The following is a 13,000-nucleotide window of genomic DNA, read 5'->3' on the forward strand; positions in this document are numbered from 1 at the left end:
TGAATGGTGTGAGCATAGTTGTCAAGGTGACACCCTGATGAATTATTTATTTTGTTGGTTTATATGAGTCTCTTTTTACTTTCTTATTTTTAGGGTTCAATGAACACACATGTTGGTGTTTTTTGTCTTGATGAATTATTTATTTTGTAGGTTTATATATGAGTTTCTTTTTCTTAACATGTTTGTATTTTCTGTCTTGAACCCTTGACAACTTCGATGCTGATCGAAAAAAACCTTTATGACTTCAAGACCTGAACCCATAAGCAATAAAGATCTTAAGGTTTTTTTTTCCAATCAACACATTCTTTTTCTTCTCTTAGGACAAAAACAGGGGCCCAGCCTTTATATTTTCTGAAATTTGTCTTCTTTATTCCTTTTCTTCTCATGAATATGTTGATTTTCTATGTTTTAGTTTTAAGCTTATACTTTTTTAAGAAGGTTATTGGTAATTAGTAGTGATAGATGTTGCTTGTAATTTGTTGCCATGGACCCTGGGGAATTACCCTAAGATTCAAAGTTTTTATTAAGAAAAAAGGGAGACAACTTCACCTAGGCAATGCCTAGGTGCCCTCTATTGCCTAGCCTTTCCTTGAAAACTACAAGCATGTATATCCAATATTAAGATACCAAAAAAAGGTATCTCCAATATTTGTGTTTTATAGTTCAACATCTATAAAAAACCAAAAACAAATACATCTGTCAAAAAATATTCAATTACATAGATGAATGAGCTTTCAGCATGCTTACTTAGTTGAATTATACACCCTAATCGTTGCAGCATGTGGAAGTTCCTGTTCCAACACCAAAGAGAGATGAAATTTTGCTGAAGCTGGAGGCAACAAGTCTAAATCCGGTGGATTGGAAAATTCAGAAGGGCATGCTACGACCATTTCTACCACGCAAATTCCCTTACATACCAGGTACATCCTAAGGATTTTAATGTAGCTCCTAATTTAAGGTTTTCAACTTGGGTTGTGATCAATGCTTTTCTTTCTTTTTCTTTTTATTTATATTTTTTTTGGGGAGGGTGGTAGGGAGTTAATTTTCAAGTGGAAATCCACCCAAAAGAAAACCATAATCTTAGGTGGGACCAACCCATTTCAAATAGCCTTCACCAGAAAAACCTGCATTACAGTGGGGTTAGAAGAAAGGGCCTCAAAGAAATGGGCATAAGAAAAGGAACCCAAGGGGATTAGACTCCATATGTGTGTATTAGGTTTTGAATGGTCTAGAAATTCACTTCACAGGAAATGGCTTGCCTACCACTAGGTTCAAAAATATCAGCTAGCCTACCTACCTCACTAAACTTTCCTCCAAGTTTCACTAATCCAGATTGGGAATATGATTGGCTATCTATCACTTAAGGTCTTCCGCAACCTGAATGTAATCTTCTTTTCCTAATATATGTATATAACTTAAATTAATTAAAAAAAGTAGATAAAACATTTGGTTGAAAATGGTGGTTGAAAACTTAATGGCTCAAGCTAACACTTATTGTTGGAACAAGCATATTTATTTTAAATTGCTCCCCTCTTTTCTCAAGGATATGATGGACATGCTTATTCATTTCTTACTTATTTTTTTTCCAAATTCTAAAACCAGAGGTATCTGACACTTTTCTAATACTTGATGAAACAGCTACTGATGTAGCAGGAGAGGTGGTAGAGGTTGGGTCTGGAGTCAAGGATTTCAAAGTTGGTGACAAAGTCATTGCTGTGCTTAGCCATTTTGTGAGTACTCAACCTCTTATTTTTTGGGGCATAACGCCCCTATTATTTTCTTGTTCTTGTACTTCATTCTATAGGAATTACTGACTTATCGAGAAGAATCATGTGTTGTACATAGATATTTAGAATGATAAACTGCATATGAAAAGAAAACAATTTAGGTTTGGAGCCTTAATTTGGATAGATCAAGATCTGTAGTTGGTCCAATTATGTTGTAGTAGCAATGGTAGTGCTGCTCTGCTGCACCTTTCGACTAGGGAAAGACAACAGTGGTATAGATTGGATCCTAGAAGACCTAACCAACTGGTGTACTTAGCCAGGAAATAACTGTTAGACAGTTATGCCCTTAGCCCCAATCAGATTGATGTACTTATTGACATTTATTGTAAATAAATAAAGTGCATAATTGATTCATGTTATTGTGGTGTTTTTCTGCGTAATACCCTTAAACTGGAAACTTATGAGACTCGTGTTAGTTTAGAATCTTCACAGCCGTTTGATAGATCTGGGGAGATTTATCTTGCCAAGGCTAACACTGGTGTGCTACCAAGAAGGTTGGGTTCGCTTGTCTTAGCTGCTAAGGTAAGAACCAAGGCACATGTAGTGTGGGTTATCTTGAAACCCTGAATCAAACTAAATTCCAATATTGCCCTGGACCTTAGAGATAGATGGACAAAACTGAAATGCTACACCTGACCCCTAAACTCAATTATGGTACTGCACTAGGTGTCGGATTGTATTGTCTTTGATATGCCAATCAGTGAGATTCTTAACCGGGTCAAAACCTAGGTATGTTGGGGTAGTTCAAGAATTCACCTGAGTGGGTGATCATATTGACATGATCAGCCCCTTTGTCAGACAAAGTGAATGATCGGGAAATGCACTATCTCTGATGAAAACCTAAATTACCGGTAATGATTTCAAACTTGTTGAAATTTGTTTTACAAAATATATTTATATAAAGATATACTTATATATATTATGGTTTCACAAATTGTTTGCAAAAAGGTTTTAATTCCCGGAATCCATGTGTGTAGAGAGTGCAACACTATACCTTGCAGTCGAGGGAGAGGTCCTCTCTTGTCGGGCAGTAGTGTTTGATCATTATGGGCTGAGAGGTTAAGTGTAAGACCATTGAGGGTTATGCTTGATGGGCTAATCTTGCATCTTCCCACAGTCCTTGGGCCTTGACAAGATGGCTCGACCCAAAGACCATTTAGTGTAAATGTTGGGCCCATTAAGAGGCTATACTGATGGACTGAGGGGTTCACTGTGTTCTGCAGTGAATTCGGTCAGGCCTTATAACAGAGGCTAGGCTGAACCCATGTGGCTGATGTGTAGATCAATGCTAGGGTCTCACGCCATACTAAAGGGAAAATGAGTAGTATGACTTAATGGGCCTAAGGCCCATTTCGAACTGGGTTAATGGACTTAATTAAAAGGGGGCGAATTTGGTTTATAAGCTGACTAGGATTAGTAAGAGAATAAGATATGTTTTATCCACTTAAGAGTCTAGATCCAAATATCAGATTTGGATTAAGAGACTCCTTCCTAATTAGATTAGGAAGCTGGTCCAAAAGAAGGCTAAAAGTAGGAAGCAAATTCATCAGTTTAGATACACTTAGCAATCTGCAGAATTCTCCTCCAATTCTTGCCGCCCCTACCCAGTTCGTTCTCCTCTCTTGGATTGATTAAGAAGTATTTATTGATATTGTTTCTTGTTAGAAGTAGCAATTTGGAAGTTGTGCTCACCAGCCCGTACTTGATTCTTGCTGAAGAATTAGGGTTCTTGCTGAAGAACCATCTTGTTGATCTTGCCTCACCATACACTGTGTCATCTTCAACGGAGGCGGTTTTTGGTCTTCTCTTTGGGCGTGAACACCTACGTTGGGAGTTACTTTGATTCCGTATCAGGCATATCCCCCTCCCTCTTTTGGTTTCATATTTGGTCCGATTTTGTTTTAAGAACAAACCTTGAAAATGCAATTTTCTAAATTAGGGAATACGATTCTCGGATGGGAGAAAGAAAATTTTTGAAATTTCGCCCAGTCACCTTGCATGGTTCGGCCATCCATATGATGGATCTCCCATCCTTTCAATAACAAGGTTTAAAATGCCGATGTCGATGGGAATGTCGCTTACCCAAATATAGGACATATGTTGGTAATGTCGGAAATATCGGATGGAAATATTGTAAAAATTATAAACATTGGAAATATTATGAAATATGTGGAAATATGCGATGATATTCTGTAAAATTATAAAATAAACATTAATGCACTTTTCTAGACTGTTATCTTCCCTTGATGCATACCTTTTTGTTCTAATAAATAATTTGAATAAAATCATATAAACAATATAAACCATTTAATATTTTTATTATTAAGAAAATTATTTTATTTTATTCTAGTAAGTAATTAGTTTAAGTAATATTTTTATTATTATATAAAATATCTCACTATATTTGGTTTTTATGATTTTTTTATCTCAAATATAAACTTTCTTATTATTATTTCATTTTTTTTTACTTTTATAATGAGGGTATACAATATCACTCTATAAACTATTTATTAAATCATATGAATTAGACAAACCATTTAACATTTTATTATTATAAAAACATTTTGTTCATGCATTTTATTTTATTTTAATAGGTAGTTAGTTTAATCATTTGTTTTTATGAATATTTTATATTTTATCTTAAGCATTAATTTTCTTATTACTTATTCATTTTTTTTGGCTTTTATAATGAGGGTCTACAATATTACTATAGACCTTCATATACTTGTAATAAGACTAAGAATTATTAAAGATTCTTTTTATAAGTTTTCTATTAGGAGGTCTATAGTATTACAATAGAACCTACTACACTATAACATACTTGTAATTATGTTTTAAAGATTCCATTTAAAGGCGTGCTTTTGTGATGGCCTATAGACTTAAATAGACCATCATGTCTTTTATAAGATAAACTTAAACATTTAGGCTTAAGGGTTCATTAGTCATTCGAACCCTCAAACCTGAAATTTCGAAGACTCTACAAAGATGCAAAGACACAATGCGATTGTATGAGGATTTTAGGAATCTGCAGATGAAGGCGAAGAAATAGAAGAGGAAGATGAAGATAAGCATTCTCCTCAACTCCTCATCTTCTATTTTTTTCTTTTTTTCCCCTTATTTTTCATGGTTATTCACTGTGAGAGAGAAATAGGGATAGTATTGCATACCTGAATCAAGATGAGACTTGAGAGTGAGATGAGAGCGATTTCTTTTGGATTAGATGTCTAGTGTCCTGCGTCTTGTTCCAATAAGGTATTTCAGCGCAAGACCGAGGGTAGAAGCCACTCTTGTGCCTATTCGAGCCTGAAATTGTAGTTTTTCCAGCTTCAGGTAAGTAAACTGAAAACTTCTTTTTTCCCATTTAATCTCTCTCTTTTTCTCTTTTTGTTTATGATGAAATTTGATTGTCTTCGCCTTGAATATGTGCTGATTTGTCGACATTTGGATGAAATGTTTTGAAATATTGTTTTTTTTTTGTTTTTTTTGTTAAACGGCATATGCGATATTTACCGAAATGGTCGAAATATCGACCGTCATTTTGTATTTTTTTAATCCAAGTGAGAATTCATGTCGGTATGTCTTGACACTGACATATGTCAGGTGACATTAGTGAAATGTCGCGACATTTTAAACCATGGGAAAGAAAGAAGAACCACAATTGGATGGGTTGTAGACATATTTATGCTACTTGAATGAACCTTGAGAGACTTATTTTTCTATGGATGATTCATCATAACTTTTTGATCCATCAGAAACTGACAGATCACCAATTTACATCAATCTTTGTGAAAATGGACTCTATGTTGGCTCCTGACTCCAAAAAAGGTTTTTCTTGCTTCTGACATTTAACTGTGATATGGACATGGATATGACAATTGGAATCCGAGGTGTGTCCAGGAATCTGTTATTATAATGCAATGAAAGAACCTGATATTATCTCTTATAACTCCCCCTACCTCGATACCCCTGATGGGCCAGGATTGCCCAAGCTGCAGCTGTCAAAATCGAGTTTGAAAGGTCTAGAAATTGGAGGTCTCCATTTCCTTACAACTCTTTTATTGTTCAAACATTGAGTTTTACCAGCCCCTTGATTATCTTCAAAGTGGAGAAAGGAATTACATATATCCAATGTACCACCCTAAATAATATAATTTCAGTAACCTTTGAAATCAGTGCTAGGAAGGGTGAGGTAAGAGAGAGAGAGGGGGGGAGAACAAATGAAGACATATTTTAAAACATAAGTAACTAAAACTAAATTATACAACCAATTTTTTATGTAGGGATTAAGAATTTAAGATCCTATCATGGACTTATTTGGGCTTGCCTCAAAGAGTTCGGTAAAAAGCGGCTCGTAGAATTAGAGTAATGTAATTCGGAAAGAAATAAAGAGCTTGAAAGTTTCACATGCTTAAATTGTTAAATGCTTGAATATGTTTAATTTCTTATGTTTAATTTTATTGTTACATTTTCACTTTCAATACACATTATGTGTTATGTTTATGCATTTTAATCTGAGCTAATAGGCTTTTTAAAACATTTAGTTTAAATTTTAAGCATGTAAGTTTTTAATTAATATTAGTTTTAATGTTTTCATTTTTTAATTTTTTTTACAATTTTCTTTTTGCATTTTATTTGAAATTTTAATAACTTTGTGCCTTAATTCAAAAAGGCACACACCTTATCTTTCAACTTCCACCTTGAGTGAAAAAAAAAACCTTGCGCTTTTAAAACACTAAAGCTATTCGACCTGCCATGGTTTGGTAACTTAGCTTCTGCACTAGACCTTGCTACCACTGTTAACTTTTTACTCTTCCAGGTTACCAAGTTGCCTCCCACAAAGGTGCAATAACAAATAGTGGATCTTCTATCATCAGCTAAGCCAACCCAATTGGCATATGTATACACCTCAACCTTCATATGACTATGTTTAGCAAATAAGATACCCTATCCAGGGTGCCTTTGCCAGTACCTTAAGACCCTTTACAAGATGTACTGCTTGGGAGAGCGCATATGTTAGCTAAGGACCCCCCTCTTAGGCAATACCATATCTAGTCATTGATGGATATGGCAATTGTCCTTCAACCAACCTCTAGAATCTTTTGACATCAGGGAGGGGCTCCCATTCACCATCCTCCAATCTATGATTCTGTTCAATGGGACTGTTAACTGGTTTGACCCCCAGCTTGCTTTAATGTTGTAATAGATTTAGGATATATTTTCTGATCAAATATAAATAAAGGTCTAGCATATATTTCTTTTGTGATATGAAGATGCCCCTGTTGGAATGGGAAATCTTCATCACAAGGAAATAGCATAGAGGATAGATCCTTCACCTCAAGCTTAAAAACTAAGAACTCCATCAGCTTCTCTATTTCTAACTTCTAGTTACTTGTTATTACTATATCCTCTACATAGACAATCAAGGTTGCAATTTTATCTTGTTCTCTCTTTACGAATAACATGTGATCAGTTTGGTATTGCTTGAAATCCATCTGCCCCACAACCTTGTTAGATCTACTAATCCAAGCTATGGGAGATCTTTAATCCATGTAGGGACTTCTTCAACAAACAAACCTTTTTCTCACTTAACTTGAAAGCCAGGAAGTTGGATCATATACAACTCTTCCTCTAGATCTCCATTGAGAAAAGCATTCTTGACATCAAATTGGGGGAGATCCCAACAAGAAATATCTACCAATGATAGAGAATTCTAATAGAATTCATTTTAACAATGCCAATAAGAGCGAAGGTTTTGTCATAATCTACTCCATACACTTGCAAGAAACCTTTGGCTACCAATTTGGCTTTGTACCTTTCTATTGAGCTATTTACCTTATGGTTCACTGAAAAAACCCATTTACATCCAACTGAAACCTTACCTTCAAAAAGATCCACCAATGCCCATGTGTTTGTTTTATGAAGAGTTCAAATTTCTTCTTTCATAGTGTTTGACCATTCAAGTGAAGCTAGCGCTTTATAGCATTCTTAGGAACAAAAACATTAGTCACAATTGTCAAGAAAAAGTGGAAGGAGACAAGTGATTAATTGAAGTAAAGTGTGCAATTGGGTATTTGGTAGTGCAAGATTGAACACCACTACAAATGGCAATAGGAACGCCAATGTCATCAATGGCAATAGGAACATCAGTGTGAACCATATCAGAAGGGGAATCAACTAGAACAATATTAGATGAAGGATTAGTGGGAACAAGAGTACATTGATTTTTCTGTTGAGAGTTTGGCAGTATTGGTTGCACAACTTTAGGTCTCTCCACCTCTTGTAGGTTCTGATGATCCTTATGGTGATGTGAGTGAGAAAACACATGAAAAGGATGTGGAGGAGAAACATGAATAGATATGGGAAGCTGGATTTGCCTCTCCAACCTAACATTGCCCCCTAAAGAAAGGCAAGAAAGAAAGTTTGATTCTTAGAAAAGGATACATCTATGGAAATGAACTACTTTTGAGAGCAAGGATCAAAACACTTATGCGTCTTTTTAAAGAAAGGCTAACCAAGTAGCACACAAGGAATATATTTATAATCCAATTTACCACATAATGGGGAAATGTTATGAACAAAAGCATGACAGCCAAAAACATGGAGGAGAATAGGAAACAATGACAATTGAGGAAATAACAACTGATGTGGGGCCCAGAACTATAGAACAGTGAAGGGAAGAGAGATCCATCATATGGATAGCCGAACCCTTTAGGAAGGTTGGGCTAAATTTTAAAATTTTTCCTCTCTCCCATGTGGGAATCACATTCCCTATTTTAGAAAACTGCATTTTCAAGGATCAATCTTGAAACCAAACCGGACCAGATCTGAAACCAAAGGAAGTAAAGGGATATACCCGATACGGAGTAACAACAACTCCCAATGAAGGTGTCCACGCCCAAGGAGAAAACCAAAGACTGCTTCCACTGAAGATGAAACAATGTGAGGTTGAGCAGAATCAGCAAGATGTTTCTTAAGCAAGAACCAAATTCTTCAGCAAGAATGTGATGGAGGGCCGGTGAGCACGACTTCAGATTACCTTTTCTACCAAAAGGTAATATCAAGAACCTTTCTTGATCGCTTCCACAGGTGGAGATCGAACTGACAGGGGCGACAAGAGCAGTCAAACTATAGATTCTTCCCTCTGTGTATTCTGCGAACTGAGTGTTGTCTTGGAGGTTCGCCCTGCTCCTCTATTTATAGCCTTTAAAGAGAGCATCTCCTAATCCCATTAAGAGTTTCCTAATCCAAATCTTGTATTTGGATCTGGACTCTCTTTAAGAGGTAAGGATAATCCCTTATCTTATCTGCAGATAAAGATCAACCTTCCTAATCAAATTAGGAGTTTCTTGATCCAAATCTTTATTTGGACCTGGACTCTCTGAGTGGATAGGGATAATCTCTTATCCTATCTGGTGATCTAAATCCCTGAACCGCCCCTAATTAATTAATCTTAATAAGCCAGTTCGAATTGGGCTTTAGGCCTATTAAGTGTATGTGCTCACTTAACCTCCTAATTGCTGCCCAATTGGCTATCCTTGTATGGCGTGGGACCCAAACATTGATCTACACATCAGACACATGGGTTCAGCCCAACCTCTGTTACAAGGCCTGACAGAATTCACTGTAAGAAACAGTAAACCCCTGAGTCCATCACCATGGGCTCTTAATGGGCCTAGCATTTACACTAAATGGTCCTTGGGTCAAGCCACCTTATAAAAACCCAAGGAATGTGGGCAAATGCAAGATTAGCCCATCAGGTATTACCCTCAACGGTCTTACACTTAACCTCTCATCCCATAATGATCAAACACTGCCTGACAAGAGAGGACCTCTCCCTCGGCTGCAAGGTACAGTGTTGCACTCTCTACTCACATGGATCTCGGGAATTAAAACCTTTTACAAACATTTTGAAACCATAATATATATGTGTATATCTCTATATAAATATATTTTGCAAAACAAATTTCAACGGTTGAAATCAACTGCCGGCAGTTTTGGTTTCCATCAGAGAGATTGCATTCCTGATCATTTACTTTGTCCGACAAAGGGGCTGATTCTGTCACTATGATCACCCACTCAGATGAATTCTCGGACTGTCCCAACATACCCAAGATTTGACCCCCTCTAAGGATCTTACTAATTGGCATGTCAAAGACAGCCCAATCTGACACCTAGTGCAGTATCATAATCGAGTCTAGGGGTCAGGTGTAACATTCCAGGTTTGCCCATTTATCTCCAAGGTCCAGGGCAATACTAGAATTCTGGTCCGGTTCAGGGTTTCAAGAAAACCCACACTGCATGTACCTCAGGTCTCACCCTGGCAGCTGAGACAAGCCACCTCAACCAACTTGGCGGCACATCAGTGTCAGCCTTGGCAGTATAAATCTCCCCAGATCTATCCAACGACTGTGAAGATTCTAAACTAACACGAGTCACATAAGTGTCCAGTTTAAGGGTATTATACAGAAACACACCATAATAACATGAATCAAATATGTACTTTATTCATCTACATTAAATGTCATAATGTACATCATTCTGATTGGAGCTAAGGGCATACACTGTCTAACAAACAGAAGATAGCATTTTGTTGATCAAATATGCAACAATTAATATAGCATCAGCCCAAATTTATCAGGAACATTCATATGCAAAAGAAGACTACATGCAACTTCAAGCAGATTACAGCTCTTTCTTTCTGCAACACCATTCTATTGTAGTGTTCTAGGGTATGAGCTACACTGGAGAGAACCACAAGATGAATGGACTCTTGTATATCACCTTTAAAAGATTCTTTTTCATTGTTAAATTGAAATATTTATATTTCCACATGAAATTGAGTGAAAACCATACAATGAAACTCGTGGATAATTTTGGGTACTTCCTCTCTGGAACAAAGAGGATAGATCCATGTTTGATGTGAGTAATTATTAATAAAGCTAATAAAGTAGCAGTAACCACTTTCAGCCACAATAGAAGTAGGGCCCATAAGTCCAAATGAATAATATGAAAGGAAACAGAAGATCTTTTATTGCTTTGAGGAAAAGTAGTTATATTATGTTTACTTAATTGACACATTTGCAGGACAAAGATGACATTTGAATAGACTTAAACTCATGAAACAGGACTCTCAAAGATTCAAAGGATAAATGACCAAGACAATGATGCCATAAAATAGACTTACAACTCACTAATTGACTCATAAAACTGATAAACTTGATGTCATTGAACCATCTCCACTCTACAAATTTGTAAAGATCATCAACCATGCGTCCTCTACCAATCATTGTCCCTGAAGTCGAATCCAAGACACAATAGTGAGAATAAAAAAGGTTATAGAACAGTTTAAAGAATGACTAATACTATTGACTGAAAGAAGATTAGTGGGAAATTTATTTTTAGAAAAGATTGATGGGAAATTTTGGAACATTAAAAACAAAAGAAATATCAACACCCATTTGGAAGAGATAGGGTTCCTTGACTAGTAATGGTGGAAAAATAGCCATCTACTAGTCTCATTCTATCCCTAGTTCCCTAGCAAATAATAAATAATAAGAAGAAAACAAATTGGGCATACTAGTCATGTGATTTGAGGCCCTAGAGTCAATAATCCAAGGGGACTCAAAAGGAATAGATGACACATGTAGGATAGTTGCCTGGTTACCTGATGTAGACATGTTCCAAAAATGATGTAGATGGTGGGGTAAGTGAAGTCCTCTCGAATTCGAGCAACATCCTACCACTGCTCAAAGTAATCCCTCATGGTATTCAGAAAATCATCCTTAGGTACAGAACATTTTGGATGGTCACGGGGAGTAGTAGTGGTAGGCTAAGACCCTTGGGAAATGGGAAGCAACACTAACTGAATTATACTTCTTATTCTCAGGTTTCTTGGTGAACTTTGGTCTACCAACAAAATCCAAACAAGTCTCTCTAGTATGCCTGTCTCTCTGACAATAAGTGCACCATAATTTATCTTTGTCAACACCTCCATCAGGCTTCTTACTACCATCATTGCCACCATTGGCAACTAAAACAATCTGCTTCCCCTGAATAGGAGACATATCCAACTTATGGATTTCCTCTGACCGAATGAGTGCATAAACCTTCTGTATGATGAGCAGATATTTACACCCTAAAATCTGCATAGTGCATACATATAGGTCCATAGGTAGGATTACGACCACCCAAGAAAGCATAAACTCTCCTTTGATAACATTGTACGGTAGGCCTTGGCATCTTACTTTTTTATGCTATGGGTTTATAATGGTCCATCTCCTTCCACATAGATGTAAGAGCCCCAAATGATAGGCTGAAAGACTCTCTTCTCCTTGTTTATAAGCTGAAGATTAATCTTGTAATTGATACACTCTAGTATGTTGCCTCTGCTCCGAATAAGTGGCCTTAGCCAGATCCATATCTCTACTGTAGTGTCTGCCCACATGAAATTCTTTCTCAAACTAGGTTGGATTGTTGAAAGAAGCCATGAAACAATCATAATTTTCTTGAACCCACTCATGAGCTGAATCCTTTTCCTTTGGCTCCACAATATCACCATCTCAGTAACCCAATTTTCCTCTTCCCCCTATAAATAAATAGTTTCACACCTTTGGACCACTCCAAGTGACCGAGTCCATCTAGAGGGGTAATAGCCACAGGAAAGTTGTTTGTCTCCATGCTGTTACCAGTTGTAGCTGACTCTTCAGCTTATACTAAATGAAAGAAGACACTGATAGTAATTCAGCCCACCAACTAAATAAACTACCAGCAGCCTACACAGACTTTAATTAACATCCATATTCACTGCAATGTCAAGCAGCAATAGAAAACAGCAACTGCAGACACTGGGTATTAGAACTCACCTATCAGAAACAAAATAGTGGACTTCTTTATGGCCACTAACAGAAAAAGTCCTAGTACCTAAGAGCCTCAACAAGCCAATGGACAGGGCTGGAATCACCCTTTATCTGTAAAACGGTACAATAACCAATCACCATAACTTGTGGAAGTTCAGATGTACCTAAGGATAATCTGAATCTGATTGCATTGGCACAACTTTCAGTCCTAGAGGTATACACCCCAGCACCCAGAGCATCACTCAATCCAAATTTATTGGAAGAAGAATGAGTTCTACATTCCCATAAGCACTGCACAGTCACCAGAACAAATGTTTCTTGGTCCTATGACCAAGAAATAACAGAGAAAAGAGAAAA

General features: G+C 36.7%; 1 protein-coding gene across 5 annotated transcripts in view; it reads left to right on the forward strand.

The window, feature by feature from the left end:
• The window catches only part of LOC148874591 (chloroplast envelope quinone oxidoreductase homolog), a 51,116-nt gene that overhangs the window by 12,444 nt on the left and 25,672 nt on the right, over positions 1-13,000 (forward strand). For all 5 annotated transcript variants that reach the window (XM_088962776.1, XM_088962775.1, XM_088962778.1 and 2 more), the window contains 2 exons: positions 779-920; positions 1,639-1,730. In XM_088962776.1, the coding sequence (XP_088818902.1) occupies positions 779-920; positions 1,639-1,730 (234 nt within the window). The remainder of the gene's footprint in view (positions 1-778; positions 921-1,638; positions 1,731-13,000) is intronic.

This window comes from Nelumbo lutea, chromosome 1, assembly GCF_056320005.1.
Source record: "Nelumbo lutea isolate HS-2025 chromosome 1, American lotus-T2T, whole genome shotgun sequence".
Lineage (NCBI taxonomy): Eukaryota > Viridiplantae > Streptophyta > Magnoliopsida > Proteales > Nelumbonaceae > Nelumbo > Nelumbo lutea.